Source organism: Staurois parvus, unplaced genomic scaffold (assembly GCF_062004578.1).
Source record: "Staurois parvus isolate SC_StPar_1 unplaced genomic scaffold, SC_StPar_1.0 ptg000354l, whole genome shotgun sequence".
NCBI classification, from domain to species: Eukaryota; Metazoa; Chordata; class Amphibia; order Anura; family Ranidae; genus Staurois; species Staurois parvus.
The window spans coordinates 284,174-310,607 of NW_028318150.1; the positions used below are offsets into that span (position 1 = coordinate 284,174).

Consider the following 26,434-nt stretch of genomic DNA (forward strand, 5'->3'; position numbering starts at 1 on the left):
TATACGTGATTTAGTCCTTATGGCATAGGATAGGATGTTAGCTGCTTCCTAATTATCTATATATATTTATATTTTTATTAGTTTACATAAGAGCGCAGGAAGATCTCTACTCTTTTGTGTAAACATTGTGGTTGTTACTTGATGAACAAGTGTAAGTGGAAGCCATATACTTCTTATCTAATATTGAAAACCAATGATAAAAGGGAATATTTTGACAATTCCTCCTTCATTTTACACATTGAACGTTCTCTGCAGTTAGATTATTGAAAGCAAAGGTCACTGTAAAGTTTCTCAAATAGCTGTTCTGCCCATATTTTATGTTTTGTGCTCCCCACCATTCTATATATCCACCAATGTATGAATTACCTTGTTAAAAAGAATTATATATGTATATTTTACATCATTCTAGATGCCTTGCATGCATATTTTGGGATCTGTGGCCTTTCGCTGATGGGAGAGTCTGGTATTAATGAAATCCACCCAGCGCTGAATGTAAGCTTAAAAACTTTTAAACATCTCCAGCAGCTCCATGAAGCCTGGAAAGCCAAGAACTGTGAAAAGAGTTCAAACCATCTTCACCATCTCAGCAGTGACTGACATACAGCTACATCATGTTAAGTTGAAGAATCATAGTCCTTCTAAGCCATGTATTAACAAAGTGAGCTTCGTTTGTACTGGAGTAATTGGATCAAAGTGTTGGGTTAGTAACACTGCTTCCTAATAACATTCAACCACTTCTCCTGTACCCTGAAAAGAAATGTTGGTCCTTTATTACTTTTAAGTGCTAATTATACAGTAACCAGTAGCAGACAATCGGAACCTGTACCAGTCTGGCTTTGAAATCTGGTTGCAGTGGGTTGCTGTACTTTTAATATATGCAGTTAAGAGTATGAACTCTATTGAATAAGATTGATAATTTAATGATTTGTTATTAAAAGTAATTTCTTTCATGAGAAAAATAACATAACCATGGTCTTCAAAAATTACTTATTAGGGAGATGAGGGTCTTTTGACTACAACATTTGTTCTGTATGATGCTCACTGAATTCAGTTATCTTTTTGTACCGTCAGTATTTAACTAGTTTGATCACATTCGGAGAATACACAATGAGTTGGAGTCTGCCGAGAAACCGTAATGATGGGTGAGTGCCACTTATCTCCCAATATAGCATAATCCTGATGCAATTTAAAAACATAATTGCCCAGGAAAAACAAGATGGATAGAACCTTTATCTAATGTCATGTGAAAATGTAAGCAATTTAGACCTTTTCAATGTGTTTGAAAAGGCAAATAGATCTGTGATGCAGAATTCATAGTAGTTAAAAAATATTACAACACCATAAAATACTCTAAAAACCATAATAAAATATTCAATGATTAATAAAATAATCAGTTCCTTCATAAATCCAGTGCATATTCACTGCATACATCAATATTGTCCATGCGCTATAAAAAAAAAATGTGCAAGTGTTCATACAAAAATTACATTTGGTGTCAGGGAAAACATTTTTTTAAATGGTGATATCAATAAAGCGCTTTAGAGAACACCTTCCTCAACAAGCGAATATGAACTTCATTTGAGTGAGTATACTGGGGGCTGAGATGTACCTGCTCCTCATTTATGTGTTTCTTCCACTCACCATCTTGCACAAAAGCCACGCTGTTGTTTGTCCATTTGTCCTCTCCCCTTAGTGCTGAGGGCTAGCACTTTTTGTGTAGGTAGATTTCTTTTCTTTTTATTCGGTTGTAATAAAGATTGTTTGCACAGTGAATCTCTTCCTTCCAGCACTTTATGGCGGAGCTTGTTGGGTAATATAGCAGAAATCCAGCTTCCATGCTGTTCTTTCTTTTTTCATTTGCTAATCTCTGTCACCAGAGCCCTTACATTGAGTCCATATCCTAGGGCTACACACTCTTCAAGACCTCTTAAAGACCTTGTCTAAAAGTGACCTCTAGTCTCAAAGCCCTGGCTGCACCCTGCTTCCACCTGGCCCATTTACCGGAGTTCTTTTGTAATACACCTCTCTGCTCATATAAAGTTTTTCTAGATGCAAGTTGTAAGAATTAAAGATCTCTTAATTCTCCAAGTGTAGGGGCCATGTTAGAAACTTCTTTTTAGTACTACCATTCTGCCAACCGGGAGATTGTCACTGCTAGGATAGTGTCAGTCCAAACTGATTCAAAATAACCTATGATGCAGGTGAGAGGTGAATTGCTTATATATTTACTGAAATCATTATGGATTTTAACAAACGCTAAATCCCAGCATCACACAACGTAAGGCATCTGCACAAGACGTGTTGGAGGTTTCCATGGAGTCTATACTAGACCGTGTACCAGCATTTTTTGACCAGCTTATTAACTTAAAGTTATATTAAAGGTTCATATGTGGTTTTTTGTTTTGTAAATAACAAACATGGTATACTGGTATAAAGCAGCAGCTCTAGACAAGGCCTAATAGAGTGCTTAAAGTGTTACTAAACCCAGGACCTTGCATTCACTATATGTGGTCTCCCGCAGTACACAACATGGAAATGCAATTATTTTATTTTAAATATAAACTGCTAAATACCTTTTCTCATCAGCAGTATATAGCAGTCTTGCGACTTCTATCAGTGTCCTGCTGAGCACTGGTTAATTTTACTGGAGTTTTCATTCTGCTCTGCCTATCCTATGAGGCTGCATAATCCCTGATCCTCTGACTGGATAGTGCTGATTGGTCCTGTGCTGATCACATGCACCCTACCAAAGAAAAAATACTAATACACACTGAACTGAGCATGTGTAGAGTGACTCCTAGAGCTCTGTGCTATCAGCAGAGGGATTGGGGAGAGTAGAAGAAGGGGAGGAAGAAGAAAAGACATGCTTAAACTGCCTTTTTACACCACGCCAACCCTCCTGGCTCCTCCCTCTTGACCAGTGCCCCCAATAGTAAGCCGCTTGTTATGGGAGCACTGGTGTGTGCTCGCTCCCGAGCCCCTCTCTATGCGTCCATAAGACCTAGAGCCCTGGCTCTGCCCCGCCCCTGCTTTTTCCTTACTGGCTGTGATTGACAGCAGTGGGAGCCAATGGCTTCTGCTGCTGTTTCAGCCAATGAGTAGAGAGAGTCCATGGATAACCAAGGCTCCCATGCACATTCCTGGATTGGGAGGGTGCTCTGGTGAGTATTGGGGGGGCTGTGAAGGGAGAAGCGCACAGATTTTTCATATTGATGAGTAGAATGTATGAATGTAAAAAACAGCCTTTACAACCAGTTTAAGTGGTCAAATCCCATTGGTGAATGCATTTATTTTCAGTGTTTGGCAGAGTTATTGTGGCACACTACTTGGTTTACAACTTGTTGAGGAAATTTGCAAATTTTGGATAAACATTTTCTCTGGAGCACTTTATTGAGCATTTCCTCAAGCTGCACATGTCATTTTTGTTTAAATGCTTGAACAGTTTTTGTTCATCTTGATTTGGACACGACTGATTCTAAACACTGATTACATTTATACAGGCACTGATTTAGTATATTCATCATTGGCTATTTATATGTTTTATAGTATTTTTTTAGGGTGATTAACTAATTTTAAACACTGTAGTAATTACAAATGTTTGTTATTTTATACAGCTACTTGGGTTGTTTTATTTTTAAGAACATCTATCCAGCCTCTGAGGCAGCAAAGCAACCACAAACCATAACATTTTCACCCCCATTTATAACAAACTATAAATGCAGCGCTATGTACATAGTTGAGCCAATAGTATTTTTTCACTTTTAGTATTTTTTCCACCATGTTTCGGTTTTTACCCAGTGGTTCTCCCCAAATGCTGTTTTGATTTACATCAAAGATATCTCCTGTACTGTGGCTAAACAACTCTTATCTTTGATTCATGCATCCTTACGTCCACAGCACATTTATCCAGTATGTGGTCTTGGCCTATATGTTCAATATGACAATCTGTAGTCTTGCCTTAATGTTCTTTTTTTCCCTGGTAAACCTCCTGTGCAGGTTGAATTGGTGCCTGTACTTCCCACAATAACATTTTCTGGGAGACTTCTTTTAGCATCCCTCTGTCAGATTTTGAACTAAATTTGCTGGCCAGCCAGTCCTGGACAAACGGAGAGTCGTTTGAAATCTACACAATTTTAGAGAATAATTTTACAGTAGAATGGTTGATTTCAAATAATGTGGCAATTCTTTAGATCCTTTGCTAGACCCAGGCATCAATAAACCTCTTTCTGATGTCTTCAGAGAGCTCTTTTGATCTTGGCATGATGACACCACACACCAATAGCAAGTAGAGTACATAAGACAGGATCTACCTGCATACCATATCCCCAATAAGGTTCTAATTATTGGCATCTAATGGGTTTGAAGGGTTGATAAATGTGGGTGTGTATCCAACTTTTTTGATGTCATAAAATCATTAATTCAATTTGGTTATGAAAATACACCATGTCAATTTTATGTGTAAAATATCACCTTTATCTGTATCCACTGTTTAGATGAAGATCAATGTTTGCCTGTTCAAATAAGTTGAAAAAGTTAACTCCCAAGTGGTTTACCTACTATGCATACAGTTGTGTGAAAAAGTAAGAGGGATGGATAGGAACAGACTTTTTTTTTTCTTTTTTTTTTTTATATAAAGAGTCTGGTTCTATACTGTATATTAGGTGCTCTCCACTGGTTACAAAAACAGTAAAGTGATTGTTATATTTAAAAGTTTCAGCAGATTTTCTTTTTATGTTAATTTTTTTTTTTTCATGTCAGTCCTTGAAATATAGATTTCTACAATGATATATTCTATAACTTGGGGACCTTGAAATGTTTTACCTAATAGCTGCTTGTGTCGGATGTTTAGGACACAGAGATTGCCTTAGGAAATAGAGGGGTTCAAGCAGAAACTACTCAAGTGCTTGCTTTTTTTTTTTTTTTAACCTACCTGCACCAGAAATTTCATGTACAATTGAATTGACCATTGAAGGCATATCCCTCACCTTTCCTTTCATATAGTGTTTGTGTGTTGTCATATATACACACACTGCATAATATGCTCAGTAGAAAGAACTGTTTTAGCATAGATCATGAATTCACCATTAATCATGTCCTGATTCCCACAGATGTTTCACATCCTAGAACCTCCACTGTCTGTTGAAAGCAGTTTTGCATGTTTGACATAGGAATACCATGTTATTATGAGGAGCTACACAATTTATGCCCATGTTTCTTGCACAGTATTGCCAAGTACTGACCTCAGAATGTGTGCTTTTTGCTGCAGTACAAAATAATATTATTTAACCAAATAAATTAGTCTATCATGATTTATATGATTTTTTTTTTTTTTTTTTTTTACAATAAAACATAACTGTACAGCAAATTTCTGGGGACCCTTGTTTTGATTTATTATTTACTACATCTACTTGTATAGCACCATCAATTTACACAGCGCTTTACACATACACTGCTCAAAAAAATTAAAGGAACATTTTTTAATCAGAGTATAGCATCAAGTCACTTAAACTGGGATATTGATCTGGTCAGTTAAGTAGCAGAGGGGGTTGTTGATCCGTTTCGGCTTCTTTGATGTTAATAAAATTCTCAACAGGTGCACTAGTTGGGCAACAATGAGACAACCTCCAAAACAGGAATGGTTTTACATGTGGAGGCCACTGACATTTTTTTCCCTACCTATCTTTTCTGATTATTTTTCACTAGTTTTGCATTTGGCTAGGGTCAGTGTCACTACTGGTAGCATGAGGTGATACCTGGACCCTACAGAGGTTGCACAGGCAGTCCAACTCATCCAGGATGGCATATCAATACATGCCATTGCCAGAAGGTTTGCTGCGGTCTCCCAGCACAGTCTCAAAAGCATGGAGGAGATTCCAGGAGACAGGCAGTTACTCTAGGAGAGCTGGACAGGGCCATAGAAGGTGCTTAACCCATCAGCAAGACCAGTATCTGCTCCTTTGTGTAAGGAGGAACAGGATGAGCACTGCCAGAGCCCTACAAAATTACCTCCAGCAGGCCACTGGTGTGAATGGTCCTGTCTCTGACTAAACAATCAGAAACAGACTTCATGAGGGTGGCCTGAGGGCCTGACGTCCTCTAGTGGGCCCTGTGCTCACTGCCCAGCACTATAGAGCTCGATTGGCATTTGCCATTGAACACCAGAATTGGCAGGTCCACCACTGGTGCCCTGTTCTTTTCACAGATGAGAGCAGGTTCACTCTGAGCATGTGACAGTGAAAGGGTCTGGAGAGGCCATGGAAAATTTATGCTGCCTGTAACATTGTTCAGCATGACTGTTTTGGTGGTGGGTCAGTGATGTTCTGGGGAGGCATATCCATGGAGGGACGCACAGACCTCTACAGACTAGACAATGGCACCCTGACTGCCATTAGGTAACAGGATGAAATCCTTGGACCCATTGTCAGACCCTATGCTGGTGCAGTGGGTCCTGGGTTCCTCCTGGTGCATGGCAATGCCTGGCCTCGTGGCGAGAGTATGCAGGCAGTTCCTGGAAGATGAAGGAATCGATACTATTGAATGGCCCCCATGCTTTCCTGACCTAATAACACCTCTGAGATATGTTTTGGTCCATCCGACGCCGCCAGGTTGCACCTCAGACTGTCCAGGAGCTCAGTGATGTCCTGGTCAAGATCTGAAAGGAAATACCCCAGGAAAAAATCTGTCGTCTCATTAGGAGCATGCACTGACATTGTCAGGCATGCATACAAGCATGTGGGGGCCATACAAACTACTGAGTACCATTTTTATGAGTTACATAATTTTCTCCTTACGTCTTCCAGGACAGCCCTTTGAGACGTAGAGCTCCTCCCTCCGGGTCAGGAAATACGCCATCCCCCACGCCCTTAAAGGCGGACCTCCAGGCCTCCATCCCCAGTTTTTAGTGTTTCCTGATCTGGAAGGAACACGTTTGGAACCTACGGGCTCTGCACTCTAGTCCTGGAAGAGTGTGGACCCAGGGATTTGCTTACCTCCTTCCCGGCGCTATCCTTCTGCGGTGAGTGGAGCTGGCAGCGGTGGGAGCCTTCATCCCCAGGCGAGGGACCGTCGGTAGCAGGGTCACTTGCAGGGGAGCAGGGGTGTCCGGCGGTGAGCTAGGGCATCCGCTCCCTTTTGGGCCTGGTTAATTCTTTTTCCCCCAGGAGCCGGTACAGGCGTGCTGTGCGCTGGGTGGAAGGGGACAGGCAGGACTTTGGGTAGGGGCGGGCCTTGCAGTTTGTAGGCCGGAAGTCTGACGCGACTTCCGGCGGACGAGGCCCTGCATTCCAGCAGGGTCCTGCGCTCCGCGGAACAGAAGTGAGGTCACTTCCTGGGAAGAGGCTGCGCTCCACGGACCGGAAGTCCGGCTCAGCGACGGGCGCCAGAGACACTGGTTCCAGTCGGGTGGTCGGTGAGGTGTGGAGCCAGCAGAGGCTGTGTGATCCACACTGGACGGAACATCATGGATGCAGGCCCTTCATTGCAGACGGATCCTGGTAGGCTTGGGGAGGGTTCCCTTTAGCTGACTCCTGAGAGGGTGGTTGATGGTCTCCCCAGTGGGGGCAGGTGATGGGGGGGGGGGGGGCATGCTTCAGGTTTCCCCTAAAACACAAGGTGTGTGGTGGGGTTTTTTTGGAGCTGAGGGCCCGTTTTGTTCTTTGTCCTTTTTTCTGTAGGTTAAGACCCAGGACAGGACCCCGGTTCAGGCCCCAAAGAGAAAATGTGCAGTGTGCGTGGCTAAGTTGGGGTCTGCATGTGAGAAACCCCTGTGCCGCAGTTGCATTGATAGCCTAGTGAAGGATGAGTCCTTCGCTACCTGCCAGGTATTATCTTCAATCAAGGATGACATGACGGCCACATTTCAATCTTTTAAGTCACTGTTGGATAGGATGCAGGCTCCACTAGGGCCTGGGGCGCAGTTGGCCACAGCTGTAGTGGCAGTCATGCAGGAAGATTCAGAAGAGGAGGACTCTCGGTCCCTTCCCTCCTCTCAGGCTGGTTCGGGTTCAGAGGCCGATAACGGGGAGAGTACCGCTTCTAGAGGCTCCAGATATAAATTGGCCATAGAGGATGTGGACGATCTCTTAAAGGCTATCTATGAGACCTTGGAAATTGAGGAGGAGGAAGTGTCGTTGCCTAAGCATGACCTCATGTACCAGGGGCTCCATGCTAAGAAGAGCAGAGTGTTCCCGGTTCATGTTTCTTTGATTGACACCATCAAGCAGGAATGGGAAAATCCGGAAAAGAAACCCTTCTTTTCAGTGGCTTTGAAAAGAAGATTTCCGTTTGATTAAGATGCTTCTCAGCCTTGGAATAAGGTTCCAAGATTGGATGCTCCTTTTGTCCAGGATTTCTAAAAGAATGGATTTAGCCTTCGAGCACATGGGGGCGTTAAAGGACCCCATGGAAAAGAGAGGTGACGTCCTGCTGCGTAGGGCTTGGGAGTCCTCTTCAGTTAGCTTTAAACCAGCCCTTTCTGCTACCTGTGTTGCCAGAAATTTAGAATGCTGGCTTACCCAGTTACAGAACCATCTAGCGGCAGGAACTTCTAGGCAGCAGATTTTGAAATCTATGCCTTTACTTTTCAAAGTAGCTGTTCTTTTGGCAGATGCCTCGGCAGAATCTGTTAAGCTGGTGGCAAGATCTTCGGCCCTGGTTAATTCGGCCAGGCGGGCCTTATGGTTAAAAACCTGGGCAGGGGACTACGCCTTTGCGCCTTGCCTTTTCTCTGGGGATAATCTTTTTGGTCCCGGGTTGGAGGAGGCTCACGAATGTACTGCCGACAAAAAGAGTATTTCCCAGGAAGAGTTTTCGTCCAAAATCCCAGATGCCGCAGGGTAGAGAAGGTCAGCCCAAAAAACATTGGACTGGGCATAAGAACCGGAGAAAAGGGGGGAATTTATTCAAGGCCCCTCCAAATCACAATGACTTAAGCGTTCTGGTGGGGGGAAGATTGGGGTCCTTTCTCCCTCAGTGGGCGTCTATCTCCCTGAACCCCTACATTTTGGACCTGATTCAGAAGGGTTACAAACTGGAGTTCGATTCCTGTCCTCCAAGCAGGTCTTTAGTCACCAATCTAGATTGTAAGCTCGAAAGAGCAAGGCCCTCGATCCCCTCATGTTTTGCATTGTATTGGTATTGTTCTGTCACATGTTCTGTCCCCCTTTGTAATGTACAGCGCTGAGCGAACTATTGGCGCTTTATAAATACTGTATAATAATATAATAATAATCTCCCCAAAGACCGGAAAAAGGCTCAGGCTCTATGCGGTCTGATTGGGGATCTGGTAGACCAGCGGGTCCTAGTTCGGGTTCCTCAGTGCAAACTGGGCTCAGGGTGTTTATTCCCACGCATTTGTTGGAAAGCCCTCGAGCAGGTTTCGGCTGATTTTGAACCTTCGACCTCTGAATCAGGCCCTGAGATACAAACATTTCAGGATGGAGTCAAAATATTCTGTAAGGAATATCCTTTTTCAGAATTGTTTTATGGCCATCCTAGATCTAAGGGACATGTGTTTTCACATCCCCATTCATCAAGCGAGCCAGAAATACCTAAGGATAGCGATAACGATGGGTTCGCAGGTCTTCCACTGGCAGTGTCAGGCCTTGCCCTTCGGCCTAGCATCGGCACCAAGGATTTTTACCAAGGTGTTGGCGGAGGCCTTAGTTCTCCTGAGGTTGAGGTCAATCACGATTGTTCTTTATTTGGACGATCTTTTTGTGGCCAGTTCTTAGCAATTGACCTAGGAGCTGCAGGTGGCTCAGGATCTGGGTTGGCTCATCAACAGGGACAAATCGGCACTTACACCCTCCCAAAGAGTAGTGTACCTGGGATACGAGATTTCGTTACTGGAGAGGAAGATTTTCCTTCCTCATGAGAAGGTCGTAAAGATGGACCAGACACTGGCAAGATTGCAAAGCAATGTGTCTGTAAGAGAAGTCTCAAGCGATAGGTCTGATGATGTCTTCTTTTCCGGCGGTTCCGTGGGCAAGACTCCACCAAAGGCCGCTTCAGGCATTCCTGTTGAAGGTATGGGACGGGAACAGCTCTACATTAAAGCAGGCGGTCCAGCTCCCGTCCAAAGTCAAGAGGTCTCTTTGGTGGTGGCGGAAGGAGGCAAATCTGACCAAAGGACTAGAGTGGGGTCAGTTAGCTCCGCTCATTGTGACAACGGATACCAGCAGTTATGGTTGGGGAGCCCATCTAGACTAGTTGACAGCTCAGGGGAGATGGTCTCTAGCGGAGTCTTTAAGGCCTTCAAATCAGAGGGAGCTGATGGCAGTTCAGAGGGCATTGGAGGCTTTTGGAGCAAAGTTAGAGAACTGTCACTTGCAGGTTCGGTCGGACAACATAGCGACAGTGGCCTACATAAACAAGCAGGGAGGTACACGGAGCCCTTCTCTGCAGAAGATTGCAGGCGGTATTCTGGCCTGGGCCGAACAAAATCTATTGTCAATATCCGCCGTTCATTTGAAGGGGTCACAGAACTCCCTAGCGGACTTCCTGAGTTGACGACCAATCAGTCACGACGATTGGTCTCTCAACCAGAAGGTCTTTCAAGACCTAGTCAGCAGATGGGGGGGGTTCCGGAGATTGATCTTTTTGCATCCCAAGAGAACGAAAAAGTCGGTCAATTTTTTTTCCCTGAATCCAAGAGAGCAGGCCTTAAGAATAGACGCCCTGTCGACCTCTTGGGACTTCAACTTGGCTTATGCATTTTTTCCGGTGAGACTAATCCCTGCGGTTCTGCAAAAGTTTGGGAGGGAAAAGACGGATCTAGTCTTAATAGCACCCTTTTGGCCAAAGAGGCCCTGGTTCTCCCTACTGAACAGTCTTACCTCAGTTCGCCCGTTTCCTCGCCCAGAGAGGGAAGATCTGATTTCTCAAGGCCCTCTTCTGCATCCGCGGATCAGGACCTTGAAGTTGACGGCTTGGTTCTTGAGGAGCAGCTCCTCAAAGCCAGGGGGTTTTAGGACACAGTAGTAATAACTTTGGTTAACTGCCGTAAGCCAGTTACCAGAGCCATTTATTCGAAAGTCTGGAAAAAGTTTAGTTCATGGTTTTCGGGTCAACGGCAGGGGCCCCTAGATATCCCGGCGGTCTTGGATTTTTTTCAGGAAGGGGCGGATCGAGGTCTCTCGATCAGCACCCTAAAGGTACAGGCTTCGGCCCTAAGCATTTTTCTGCAGGTCCCCCTGCAGCAGAATCCTTTTGTTGTGGACTTCTTCAGGTCCCTTTCCAAGTCTAGACCAGTGAGGGTCAAGACTTGTCTAGTTTGGGACTTATCCTTAGTCCTGACGGCTTTCATCCGCAAACCTTTTGAACCTTTGGAAGAATCTACGATTAGGATTTTGACTTTAAAAGTGGTGTTTTTGATAGCTATCACGTCAGCCCGTAGGGTGAGTGAATTACAAGCTCTTTCTATTAGGGAGCCTTACCTGACCGTTTTTAAAGGACAGGGTCGTCCTCAAGACGGATCCGGGTTTTATCCCTAAAGTATCCTCCTCCTTTTACAGCTCTCAGGATATAGTCCTGCCAACCTTTTACTCTTCTCCTGAAGGTAAGGAAGAAGAAAGGCTAAGTTTGCTAGATGTAAGGAGGAGTCTTATGATTTATCTTGATAGATCCTGGGAATTTAGAAAGTCAGATTCCCTTTTTGTTTTGTTTTCTGGTCAAAAGAAGGGTTCCGCAGCATCCAAATCCACTATAGGTAGATGGAATAGATTAGCTATAAGGGAGTCTTACAAGGTTTTAGGTATTCCTCCTCCCTTTGTTAAAGCCCACTCGACGAGATCCTTAGCAGCTGCTTGGGCAGAGAGGGCCGGGGCTTCGCCGGAGGAGATCTGTAAGGCAGCCACCTGGTCAAAGTTCGCTACCTTAGTCAAGCATTACCGCCTAGATCTCCTGTCAAATAGGGCGCAGGCATTCGGACGCAGGGTCCTCCAGGCAGTGGGCCCGCCCTAAGGGGTAAGTTCTTGATTATCGTCTCAAGGGGCTGTCCTGGAAGACGTAAGGAGAAAACCAGAGTTAGGCTTACCAGTAACTTTTTTTTCTTCGAGTCTTCCAGGACAGCCGCAATTTCCCACCCTTCAAATGTACAAATGTTGTATATGGGGTTATCTATATGTGTATATATTTGTGTTAGTGTCTTCCGCTTGTTCTTGAATAAAAACTGGGGATGGAGGCCTGGAGGTCTGCCATTAAGGGTGTGGGGGATGGCATGGTTTCTGATTCAGAGGGAGGAGCTCTACGTCTCAAGGGGTTGTCCTGGAAGACTCGAAGAAAAGGAGTTACCGGTAAGCCTAACTCTGTTTTTTTCACTTTGATTTTCGGGGTGTCTTTAAATTCAGTCCTCCTGTAGGTTGATAATTTTCATTTCCATCAAACGATGGGGCATCCTTACCTTCCTAACACATTACCCAGTCCATATCAATATATTTATCCAGCATGATATTTTTCCCCATTGAGATCTGATGTGTTTTCAATGTGTTCCTTTAATTTTTTTGAGCAGTGTATATATTTTGTATTCACATCAGACTTTGCCCTCAAGGAGCTTACAATCTAAGAAATGACAATTTAAAGCGGAGCTCCACCCAAAAGGGGAAGTTCCGCTTTAAGAACTGCCCCCGATTAAGAATTGGCACCTTTGGGGGGTGGAGCGGGTACCCGAATTTGACAGTTACCCGCTCCCATTTCCAGTCCAATCGCCTAGGCGATCGTAAACAGAAGGTGTCCTCCCTGTAGTCTTTTGGGACATGTGACCGGTCCCAGAAGACTACAGGACTATTCATGAAGCACAGCTCTACTCGCGCATGCACAGTGGGTAGCCAGCTATGAAGCCGCAAGCTGTCACAGCCGGGTGCCCACACTGAAGATGCCGGCCTCCTGGAATCCAGGATCGTCGGTGAAATGGGCTGCAGGGGACACACCATGGGACCAAGGGACAGGTAAGTGGCTGTTTTTTTTTAAAAGTCAGCTACAGTTTTTGTAGCTGCTGACTTTTATTTTTTGACAGGGTGAGTGGAACTCCACTTTAAGGAATTGTTTACGGTTTCATAAGTTATTTATTCTGATGATGCAGCATGGAGGAGAGGCAATCTGAGGGCTAACAGGAGACATACTCCGTAAGCTGTCCAACCATCATAAACCTATCCCAGTGCCGCAGACTGGCTAGCTTAAATTTCCAGTGCTAACCACTTCTACAAGGCAGGTGCGGAATGTTCTGTGCAATCAAAACTTAGTGGAGTCAGTAATAATAAAAAGTATCAGATGTATTGTTTTCCACGGATTATGTGTCTCATGCCTGACGAAGGGGTCCTGCCCAGCTCTGAAACGTTGCACTTAATCCTTTGTGATGTGACCTTCCTGCAATAAACGCAAATATATGCATTGATCTGTGATAAGTCCAGTTTCCAGAAATGTGTGCGATGGGAATATTGACATTATCAATGTCAATAAAAAGAGGGAGCAAGTTACTCCTATGGTGCAAGCTACACATACAGTATAGCAATGGACCTGACATAATCATGCAGTGCTCCAGTTGTGTGAGATTGATCGCTAATACATAATACTAAATTGTGTAGTTTAAGCCTTTGGGATCATTTGTTTCAATGATTTGTTTCTATTCTTCACAATTGATAGCAGATTTGATAGAATAATTGAGCTGCCAAAAATCATGTGTTTTAGCTTTAACATAAAGGCTATCTCCCACACGTTACATATTATGTTGGCTTAAAATTCTAAACCCTGCATAGTCATTGTTGACATAATGAAATTTTGCTGATTGTTAGGACTTGTTCACATTGGCACTGAGGCCCGTACACAATGAACAGGCTTTTTATTCTAATGTTACAGGTGTGCGGGTGCAGGTGAGCTGCACTGAATGCACCCTGTATTCAGGGCTGCTTAGCTGTATCCACACGCGGCACATTAGGACCAGGCGCTGCTTCCTAAAAGGCTTGCATGCAGCACCTTCTGGCTAGGGTTCTATAAACAAATGGGCTTGTTTGGTGTATGGGCATTGGTGCCTGTGTGAACATGGCCTTAACCAATGAAGCTTCTAGGGCCAGCCCCAGTAGCACAATAACACAGCGAGTGACATGACAATTCCATACTTGAACCGATAATGGAAAATGTGTGTCTCTCAGGCTACAAGGTAAAGCTATCCTGTGTCCATCACTGTGATTGCAGACCAGGGAAGGAGCTAGTCTTGGCTCCAAACAACTGTTAAGGTAAGGATGGATCCTATGAAGCCACACATCTATTCTGATCCACTGGTATTGAAATGAATGTCAGTTTCAGCCAGGCCAGATCTATTTAACCATCATGTTCTAGTGGTCAAAATGGGCTCAAGAATGATCATAAAGCAACAGCTCCAGCCTCCTCTATGACCTTCAAATGGCGTTCACCCACTCCATATAGAACGTCAATGCATGTGTTGCCAGGCATAAAAGTGGCATGTGCATGAAATGAGAAAGCTTCCCATAGTGTAAAACTATTTAAAAGATTTATTAAGCCAAAGAAATGCAGTTACATGTTTTAAAATAAAATACAGCGCAGTATATCCAAACAGATCCGTATGTACCCACTTCCAAAATGGGCATGAGTGTGCACATATGCATGGTGACGTATACCTAAGCTCCACGCGACGCGTTTTGTCACAAATGGCGTCATCAGGGATCAAAGGCATACGTCTGTCACCACTCACAGTTGTGTTTAAAATAATAGCAGTATGTTGAAAAAAGGGAATAAAGCTCAAAATCCTAATAGCTTTTATTTCCATACACACACATGCATTGGGAACACTACACATTCTATTCCAAATCAAAACATGAAGAAAAATAGATCAAAGTTGTGTTGTTCCTCTAAAAAAAAATTTAAGAAAAGTGAATAGTAGACTGTTCCAAAAAATAGCAGTGTTTGTATTCTTCTTTACAAACTCAAACATTAAATATATAAACTGAAAAATGTTTGAAGATTTTGCTTTCCTTTGAATCACTTAATTAATATTTAGTTGTATAAGCACTATTTCTGAGAACTGCTGTACATCTGTGTTGCATGGAGTCAACCAACTTCTGGCACCTGTGAACAGGTGTTCCAGCCCAGGATGATTGGACTACATTCCCCAGTTCTTCTCTATTTCTTGGTTTTGCCTCAGAAACTGCATTTTTGATGTCACCCCACAAGTTTTCTATTGGATTAAGATCCAGGGATTGGGCTGGCCACTCCATAACGTCAATCTTGTTGGTCTGGAACCAAGATGTTGCACGTTTACTGGTGTGTTTGGGGTAGTTGTCTTGTTGGAACACCCATTTCAAGGGCATTTCCTCTTCAGCATAAGGCAGCATGACCTCTTCAAGTATTCTGATGTATTCAAACTGATCCATGATCCCTGGTTTGCGATAAATAGGCCCAACACCGTAGTATGAGAAACATCCCCATATGATGCTTGCGCAACCATACTGCACTGTCTTCACAGTGTACTGTGGCTTACATTCAGTGTTTGGGGGTCGTCTGACAAACTGTCTTTGACCACTAGACCCAAAAAGAACAATCTTACTTTCATCAGTCCACAAAATGTTGCGCCATTTTTCTTTAGGCCAGTCAATGTGCTCTTTGGCAAATTGTAACCTCTTCAGCACGTCTTTTTTTCAACAGTGGGATTTTGCGGGGGGCTTCTTGCAGATAGCTTGGCTTCACATAGGCGTCTTCTAATTGTAACAGTACTCACAGGTAACTTTAGACCTTCTTTGATCTTCCTGGAACTGATTGTTGGCTGAGTCCTTGCCATTTTGGCTATTCTTCTATCCATTCGAATGGTTTTTCGCTTTCTTCCACGTCTTTCAGGTTTTAGTTGCCATTTTAAAGCATTTGTGATCATTTTAGCTGAGCAGCCTTATCATTTTCTGCACTTCTTTATATGTTTTCCCCCTCTCCAATCAACTTTTTAATCAAGGTACGCTGTTCTTCTGAACAATGTCTGGAACGACCCATTTTCCTCAGAATTTCAGAGAGAAATGCATTGTAACCAGCATGTACAACATTTGCTGCCTTCCTTCCTTAAATAAGGGCAATAATTGCCACCTGTTTTTTGAAGAATGAATGACCTCACTAATAGAACTCCACACTGCTATTATTTTGAACATGCCCCTTTCAATTAGTGATTCAATTACACAGAATCAGCAGCATGCATGTCATGACTGTTGGGTCTGTTGGATTTCTATAACTCTACTACACCTGCTAGTAAATTATTTGCCATGTAGAAATATAATTTCTACCAAAAACAGTGATTGATCAGGTTAGTGATGTCTGACTGCTATTATTTTGAACACAACTTTATATAGGAAGATTATAGAGAGAGGACCTGCATTGATTGGCCACACTCAATCACTGAATAGACATTGGTTGCTATGACACAACTATAGACAACCTAATCAGCTGAATGCATATGCAAATAGCACGCCAATAGGAGGACAAAAACATTACAGGGAGATCATAATAAATTATCCACAAGGCCCCCTACTGGTGAATGAGTGTACATAAACCAATATATATTCAAAGCAATGTGCTATAAAACTGAGCTTCTAACCCCCCCAAGGTTAGCAATATAGCTCGAAGTTTAAGAATCTTTACAAAATAATATAATATATAAAGGGCTCATGCAACCACCTAGTGGTGAACATTTTACTCCATGTAAGATATATAAAAACCTAAACAAGAAAAAAGAAAAGAAGGGGCAAATAGGGCTAATTTGATGAAGAAGTTAAATCACCTATAAATAACAGCCGGTCATCTTGTCACTAGATCCAGGTGAGATCGTTAACAATAATTGTGACAAAAACATGAAAATTTACAAAATGATAAATCATAAAATAAATTTCAATTGTTATTAATAAAGCAATTGATATCCCAATCCATGTTTAAACCGTACGGTGAATAAGTCTTGAGGTCATAAATCCACTTAAACCTCACAGCGAAATATTTCTCTTTTAGCATTCCCACCCTTCCAAAGGGAAATAAATTTATCTATGGAAAAAAGACAATTCCCTCAGGATTTTTATTATGGAAAAGTGCATAATGTCGTTTTTATACACTTAAAAAATAGGGGCAGTTCCCACATGAACAATAAAAACAAATATTACTCACTGGGATATACATGCCATACTGGTTAGGTAACGAGGTAAAGTTGACACAAGACTAATCCCATCATGTAGGAACCTCCAGGAGGACTAACCAACAGACAGAAACAATAGTTGACTCAATTAACTCAATGGGACAAAGACACAGTAAACACATAACACTGTAATAAACAGATTATAGCAAGAGACCTCAGCTTTAAACAGATTATATTAACCTCTGCTCTTAGGTGGTTGCTACTTTGTGTCCAGAGATCCCAAATCTGTATACTGGTCCTCCAGTTCTCAGACTGTGTGTGTTTTGGGGAGACATGGACTTGAATCCGAACTAAAAAAGAATAGAGCCCCCTCAGATGTCTGGGCCTATAGTTATTAGACAAGAGGCTAGCCTGCACTCCCCTCCACAAGCCCCCGTCCTGGTTAGATGTTACATGTCTCCTCCCTCAAAAGTAGGCTAACCAGGTCCCAAACCTCCACGTAGTCTGGACATGCATTAGTCGGGCATAGTAAACCCATGTGATCGAACCACATGATCTCCATTCTTGGCCACAGGGAAGAATTGTCATTGGTAGGTGTGGGGTAGAGGTTGTGGACCCTCTGTCCAGCTGTCAGTGCTTCATCTGGTAGATCTTTATCATTCTGGGGCTCGGTGTGCTGCTGGGGAGAGAGGCCAACTGCCCCGATTCCCTGGAGCCATGAAGTGCTATACAGAGGCCATTGACACTCTGCCCTGTTGCCAGTGCTGCAGCTGGGAGGTCTTTACCATTCTGGGGCTCATCTGCTGTTGCGAAGAGGGACTGACTGCCCCACCTCCCTGGAGCTAGGAAGACTTGGTAGGTGCTGGACAGAGGCCAGCGGCACTCTGCCCTATGGCACATACCTCCCAAAGAATAGAGCCTCCTCAGATGCCAGGGCCATGGTCAGTAGGCAAGGGGCTAGCCTGCAGTCCCTCCAAAAGCCCCTCTCCCGGATGAGTCTGCACACATATGAATTACCTGCATTGTAAAGTCTTCTGATGGTGATTGCAGCTGAGGGGGGAGGAGGTGAGTAATACACTGACTTTAGCTTCCTGTAGTTTGCTGTGTCATTTATATCTTCCTTTGTTCTACCAAATTTCTTTGTATCCATTACATTACATTACATACAGTACATCTGAAGGTTTCTTCAATATTTGCAGTAGGTTCTTGAACAATTGCTACATGAACTTGTGTTTAATTCATTAGAAGTGTCTGAGCAAGGCCGATCTTGTGTTTTAATTGTTACCACAACACTGGAAAACAGAAGGAACACCACAACTGAAGTTTGCTGACTAAACAGTATCTAGTTAAGTATGGTAAAGGAATACTGCTATAGAAGTGTGTTAAAACCACACACACAAAAAACCAAGTAACTTTATTTTTGTTTTGTTAACAATAGAACTTAAAACTAAAAATCAAATACTGTAGCCTTAGTGTAAAAAATTCCCTTTTGTCTTTTTAATGTGGTAGTAAACTGAATGTGATTTTTACCTACAGGTTATCTTATAATAAAGCTTTTTATTATTATTATTATTATTATACAGGATTTATATAGCGCCAACAGTTTATTTAGCGCTTTACAATATAACGGGGACAATACAGCAACAATACAATTCAATACAAGAGGGATAGGAGGGCCCTGCTCCTTGGAGCTTACAATCTAGAATAAAGTATAATATAATAAAGTAATTACAGACCTGTTAGTTTAACTTCTATAGTTGGGAAGATACTGGAGAGTTTAATAAAAGACCACATCGATGAGTTCTTTCTGGAAAAATATATTTTAAGCAACAGACAGCATGGATTCATGAAAGACAGATGTTGTAAAACAAATGTGATTTTCTTTTCCTGAGGAGGTGAGCAAAACCTTGGACAGAGGGGTGGCAGGGAACATGGTATACTTGGATTTTGCAAAAGCGTTTGACACAGTTCCCCACACACAGCTAATGTGTAAGGTAAAGTCTACAGGCTTGGAAAAATCCGTATGTAAATGGATAGAAAACTGGCTAAAAGATCGTATTCAGAGGGTAGTGGTTAATGACTCATACTCTGAATGGTCTAGGGTTATCAGTGGTGTACCCCAAGGTTCAGTGTTGGAACCCTTACTTTTTAATATATTTATAAACGACATAGGGTCTGGGATTATAAATCCCATTTCAGTCTTTGCAGATGACACCAAACTGTGCAGTGGACTAATGTCCTTATAGGATGTCTTCAATTTACAAGCCGACCTCAATGCACTGTTTAATTGGGCAACTATGTGGTAAATGAGGTTTAATGTTGATAAAGGTAAGGTTATGCACTTGGGGGCTAAGAATATGCATGCATCATACATACTAGGGGGAGTACAACTGGGGGAATCGATGGTGGAGAAGGATCTGGGGGTTTTGGTAGATCACAAGCTTAATAATGACATGCAATGCCAAGCTGCAGTTTCTAAAGCGAGCAAAATCCTCTCGTAATAAAAGAGGTATAGACTCCAGAGAGAGAGATATCCTATTACCCCTGTACAAATCAGTAATACCTCATCTGGAATATGCAGTTCAGTTTTGGGCACCAATTCACAAAAAGAACATTGGGGAAGTGGAGAAAGTACAGAGAAGGGCAACCAAACTGTTAAGAGGCATGGAGGAGATAATCTATGAGGAAAGATTAGAGGAACTGAATTTATTCTCTCTTGAGAAGAGGAGATTAAGGGGGGGATATGATTACACTGAGTTCACTATATGAACCGATGTATTTATACATGTTAGAGTTATTCACCTTGAGGTCATCACAGAGGACAAGGGGGCACTCTTTACGTCTGGAGGGAAAGAAATTTAATCTCCAAACACAGAAAGGTTTCTTCACCGTAAGAGCTGTGAAAATGTGGAATAGACTCCCTCAAGAGTTGGTTCTGGCCAGCTCAGTGGCTTGCTTTAAAAAAGGCCTGGATTCTTTCTTAGATACACAGAATATAACTGGATACTAACATTTATAGGTAAAGTTGATCCAGGGAATATCCGATTGCCTCTCGGGGGATCAGAAAGGATTTTTTTTCCCTGCAGGAGCAAATTGGATCATGCTTTGCTGGGTTTTTTTTTTGCCTTCCTCTGGATCAACTGTGGGTTGTAGGATTATAACTTTTTTTTTTTTTTAATGGTTGAACTGGATTTCATGTCAGTAGCACCTTTGGAAATATATTTACCTAGAAAAATGGTAAAGTGTTCTATACATATTTTACCCGCTGTATCTATCCAGGTGCATTATTGGCTTTGGCAGCATTTCACTATTGGTCTGTTGTGCATTGTATTGACTCCTCACCAGCTGCTTTAACCCCTTGGACCCTGCACAGGCTTCCCTATTCACTTGCATAGGTTGCGATTGGTGGGCATACAAGGGTATAATTCCTGCCACAGCTGCAAAGCATCACAGCTGTGGCATGTGTTGACCACCAGCGGTGGCTACCTTTGCAGTCAAAAAGGGTAGCAGTTAGGGAGGTAAAACCCCAGCTCAACCACAAGGTTGTACCGCCACCCCCAACCTCACATGTTAATAGTGAAGCCAGTCACAATGTCTCCAATCAACATCACACCAGTCACAGTGTCACCAGATCTGTATAGCTAGAAACAGTGTTCCTGATTGCCACCAGACCAGTGCAGCCAGCAACAGTTTTCCTGATAATCGCCACACAAGTCCCAGTGTCACCAGACCAGTGTATGCCAGCAACAGGTTCCTAATTACCTCTAGAGAAATCCCAGTGTAAGCCAGCAACAGTGTTTCTGATTTGCTACCAGACAAGTGCAGCCAGCAACAGTGTTCCTGATCACCACCATACCAGTGCAGTGTTGCATGCAGACCAGGGCAGCCATTCCCTGCAGACAACTGCATTACTGGAACCACAGGAACTCTTGTTCTTACTTTCTGTAGCCTCCTGTACTTCCTGACCAGTGAACAAGGTATTCCTGGAGGAAGCCACATACCAGTATGCTAAGCTTGTAGGAACAGGGACTGCTATGTGTGACTATGTGACAACACTAAGACATATTCCTTGACTGCTCATACAAAGGTGACAATTGGAGCACATTGTTTTTTATAGAACTGATTGATTTGCGTGATACACAAGAAATAAGTTCCAGTACATATTCAGTCCAAGCACTGATAAAGTCTCACAAATGTGGTATTGCCATACGTGGGAGAAGTAGCAAAATGTGTTTTGGGTTGAAATTCTAAATATGCCCATATTCGTAAATTGACAACTTTGTGTAAAACAAAACGTATATTTTTATTTTCTTTGCGCATTTTACAAAAACTTGTGTCAAATAAATGAAGTCTTCAAAAGACTTACTGTGACTCTAAGAAAATACCTTGGGGTGTTTGCTATACAAAGTAACGTTTGTGGGTGTTTCCACTAACCTGGTGCTTCAGGGCCTCCAAAAATGTGAAAGATAGTCAGAAAATTGTGAAATGTATGCCCCTAGAAAGCATGAAAGTGTCCTAGGATTTTGGGCATGCCTTTGAGGCTATGAAAAACATGTCACGTATGTGGTATTCCCATACATGGGAGGGGTAGTGGAATATGTTTTTGGATATAATTCTAAGTATGCCTATGCTGTATGATAGAATTAAAAATAGCTTATTAATTGACAACTTTGTGTAAAAAAAGAAAATTATTTTCTTTATGCATTTTCCAAAAACTTATGGCACAAAAATTACATTTTCATTATGCATTTCAGTAAAAAAACATTTGGATGTTTACTTTTCAAAATGGGATAATTTTTTGGGTGCTTCTCCTGTCCTGACACTTCAGGGACTCAAGAAATATGATAGGTAGTCAGTAAACATAATTTGCTCTTTGGATTTTGGGCCCCTCTTTGTGTCTAGGCTGTGAAAAAGTTTTGCACATGGAATTCTCATACTCGGGAGGAGTAACAGAATATGTTTTCGGGTGTAATTATAAGTATGCTTCTGCTCGGTGTGAGAAATACCTTGTTAAAATGACCTTTTTTTTTATTCATTTTCTAAAAATTTGTGACAAAAAATTACAACTTCAATAACTCACCATGTCTCTTACTAAATACAGTTGCAAGAAAAAGTATGTGAACCCCTTGGGATTATGTGGAGTTTTGCATGAATTGGGCATAAAATGTGCTCTGAACGTCATCTAAGTCACAACAATAGAAGAACACAGTCTGCTGAACATAATACTACACAAACATTAGATGTTGCCATGGTTTAATTGCACATAACATGTAAACATTCACAGTGCAGGGAGGAAAAAGTATGTGAGACCCTAGCTTAATGATTTCTCCCAGAGCTAATTGGAGCCAGGAGTGAGCCAACCTTGACTCCAATCAGTGTGATGATATTGGATGTGTTGCTGACAGCTGTCCTGCCCTTAAAAAACACACACCTGTTTTGGGTTTACTGGTTTCAAGAAGCACTGTCTGATGTGAACCATGCCTCGCAGAAAAGAGCTCTTAGGAGACCTACGATCAAGAAATGTTGACTTGCATGAAGCTGGAAAGGGTTACATAAGTATCTCCAAAAGCCCTGATGTTCATGTGTCCATGGTAAGACAGACTGTCTACAAATGGAGAAAGTTTAGCACTGTTACTACTCTCCCTAGGCGTGGTCGTCCTGTAAAAATGACTGCAAGAGCACAGCGCAGAATGCTGCATGAGGTAAAGAAGAATCCCAGAGTGTCGGCTAAAGACCTACAGAAATCTCTGGCACATGCTAACATTTTTGTTGACACATCTACAATAAGGAAAACATTAAACAAGAATGGAGTACATGGGAGGACACCACGGAGGAAGCCATTGCTGTCCAAAAAGAATATTGCAGCACGTTTGAAGTTTGCAAAAGAGCACCTGGATGTTCCACAGCACTACTGGCAAAATATACTGTGGACAGATGAAACCAAGATTGAGTTGTTTGGGGAGAACACACAACACTATGTGTGGAGGAAAAAAGGCACAGCACACCAACATCAAAACCTCATCCCCACTGTAAAACATGGCGGAGGGAGCATCATGGTTTGGGGCTGCTTTGCTGCCTCAGGGCCTGGACGGATTGTTGTCATCGATGGGAAAATGAATTCCAGAGTTTATCAAGACATTTTGCAGGAAAACGTACGACCATCTGTCCGCCAACTGAAGCTCCACAGAGGATGGGTGATGCAACAGGACAATGACCCAAAGCATACAAGTAATTCAACAAAACAATGGCTGCAACAGCACAGAATACGCCTTCTGGAGTGGCCCAGTCAGAGTCCTGACCTCAACCCGATTGAAATGCTGTGGCATGACCTTGAGAGAGCGATTCACACCAGACATCCCAAGAATATTGCTACACTAAAACAGTTTTGTGAAGAGGAGTGGTCCAAAATTACTCCAGATCGTTGTGCAGGTCTGATCTGCAACTACAGGAAACGTTTGGTTGAGGTTATTGCTGCCAAAGGAGGGTCAACCAGTTATTAAGTCCAAAGGTTCACATACTTTTTCCTCCCTGCACTGTGAATGTTTACATGTTATGTGCAATTAAACCATGGCAACTTCTAATGTTTGTGTAGTATTATGTTCAGCAGACTGTGTTCTTCTATTGTTGTGACTTAGATGACGTTCAGAGCACATTTTATGCCCAATTCATGCAAAACTCCACGTAATCCCAAGGGGTTCACATACTTTTTCTTGCAACTGTAACTTGGACTGTCTACTTTGCAAAGAGGGGTCATTTTGGGGGTATTTGTAGTGTCCTGGAATTTTAGGTCCTAGAGGAACAAGAGAGGCAATCAGTACACCAGGATGGATCCAGATTAGCTTGAAGTTTGCAAAAAAGCTTTTGCAAACTCCAAGTTGGCTTTCATGTGTTTTTACAGAGGAGAGGCTTCCATCTAGCCTCTCTGCCATTAAGCTCAGATCAGTGGAGGGCTGCAGTGCTGGTTGTCCTTCTGGAACTTTGTCTCATCTCCACACACTATCTCTGGAGCTCAGAGTGACCATCAAGTTCTTGGTCACCTCTCTTATTAAGGCCTTTCTCACCCAATTACTATTTGTTTTTCAGTTACTTTAGAAAAACAAATAAGGGTCCTTCACCGTTTTTGGCTTTGGTCCCTCTTTCTTGCGTTGGATCTCTTCGCTATATACGTCCCCTCAAGCAAAACTCAAATATTATGGTTTCGAGTCCTCAACGTTCCCGATTTGGCAGGGGAACTAGACAAGGGTGCCCACTTTCTCCCATACTATTTATCTTGGCTTTGGCAGAAGCCATTCATATGCATCCTGATATTAAGGTAATAGATGTAGCTGGTTCTCAGCATAAGTTATCTTTGTTCGCTGACGATATATTGTTGTCGGTCGCGAAACCCGGGGGGGGGGTTACTTTGCCAAACTTACTTGCGGTTTTGGATTCCTTTGCAGTTCTCTCAGGCCTCCATGTCAACCCCGCCAAATCGAAGGCTATGTCAATTACCCTTTCACCATCACTTTTGGCGACTCTGAAACATTCGTTCCCTTTTCAATGGCTCTCGGCCTTGCCGTAGTTAGGAATCAAGCTCACCCCGACTTACGAAGGACTTTACCGGGCTAATTTCCCCGCCGTCTTTAATGAATTGACAGAGCTGTTGTCCTCCCGGTCTCACTATCCGCTTTCATGGTTCGGTAGAATCAATGTGATCTGTATGACTTATCTTCCCAAATTGTGTGTTTCGAGTTTTCCCTCATATATATTGCGTATTCATCAGCGAAAACGCCTGTCTTTCATTTGGAGTTCCTCTCGACCCAGAATTAGCAAATAAATTTTATTTGCTCGTAAGACCATGGGTGGGTTATCTGTCCCAAATCTTCAGTCTTACTATCTGGCGGCCAATATTGCCCTCTTAGCCCATCTCCATGCATCTCACCACTTTCCCTTGTGGGCTACTATAGACTTGATGGACTCCCACCCGATACCACTCTCTTCTTTGCCGTGGCTTCCTTCTACTCATCGACCTTCATCCCTTAGTCTGACGCTAATGCTTCGTCTTTGTGATTCTATTAAATATTCTGCTGGCCTCATCTCTGCCCACCTACCGTTACTACGTTTGCTACATAACCCATTATTCCCCCCAGGTCGTGATAATCCTGGACAGTTTTCTTGGTGGCAAGCAAATGGCTTCCATGATGTACATTCAATGCTCTCTCCCACTCGAATACTCACCTTTGAAACTCTGCGCTCCTCTCATATCCCATTGCGGGAACATTTTGACTACTTTCAACTCCGCCACTTTATCAATACATTAATACGGATGCACTACAGGTTGTCCCCCTTTGAAAGTCAATGTAGACATAGACCCCATGCTCCAGGCTTAATCTCTCTGGTCTACTCTTCCATTATTTCCTATAGAACTCCTCTGGTCCATTCTTATCAGCATTGGCAGTCGGAACTTGGGGACACTTTGGATCAACAGGATTGGCGGACCATAACCAAAGCGTTATCTAAATGCTCTAGGAATGTTATCATTCTATAAAATGCCTATAAGGTTCTTTATAGATGGTATTGCACGCCTGCTTGTCTGGCTCGTTGTATCCCTACATATTCCCCAGCTTGCTTTCGGGGCTGTCAACAAATGGGCACTATGGTCCAAATTTGGTGGACTTGCCCCAAGGTTTGCAGACTGTGGATCAGAGTTTATGCCCTCCTCCGCACTATGTTTCACACAGACATTAAGCGCAACCCATATGAAGCGCTTTTATTTAAACCATTAGTGGGCCTACTTTGTCCCGAACGGAGGCTGGCATTGCACCTATTTATGGCTACCAAGCTGAAGATCGCGAGGGCTTGGAAAACTCCCCTCCTCAGCTTCGAGGCTGTCAAAAACCGGATGAACTTCATAATGGTTAATGAAAAACTGACGGCTATACTGTTAGACACCCACACAAAATTCCTGCAGACATGGCGTCCCTGGCTTGATATAGCCCAACCGTCGAGATTCAACCAGTCCCTTCCGTCGATATAAAATTTACACATTAGTTTATTTTTCTTTTTTTTGTCTGTTGCGGTCACCCTGGGGCCCTTTTTTTGTTTTTCTTTTCGTCTCCTTTCTCTTTGTTTCCTTTCTCTTCGTTCCTCTCTCTCCTTTTGTTTAGTCTGTTTTTATGCTATTTGTGCTGATTGTGATTATTGCTTTGAGTGCCATACCAGCAATACTATATCCTTATGCTGGACACCATCGAGAGCCCTGCGTGTTGAGTACCTATCTGCATTCAGAGAGGCTCCATCTCATATCTTCTCCGCTTTCTGTATGCTGATATAGTGACAATTTTT

The 26,434-nt window shown here is 42.8% G+C and overlaps 1 protein-coding gene across 2 annotated transcripts in view; it reads left to right on the forward strand.

The window, feature by feature from the left end:
- The window catches only part of PGGT1B (protein geranylgeranyltransferase type I subunit beta), a 95,195-nt gene that overhangs the window by 53,350 nt on the left and 15,411 nt on the right, over window positions 1–26,434 (forward strand). Inside the window, exon 9 of one of the 2 annotated variants that reach the window (XM_089684721.1) lies at window positions 410–5,365. The exons of the other annotated variant lie outside the window; for it this stretch is intronic. Coding sequence (XP_089540847.1) covers window positions 410–597 — 188 coding nt within the window. The 3' untranslated portion in view covers window positions 598–5,365. Of the gene's footprint in view, window positions 1–409; window positions 5,366–26,434 lie in introns of those variants that run through there. 2 annotated transcript variants of the gene reach the window in all.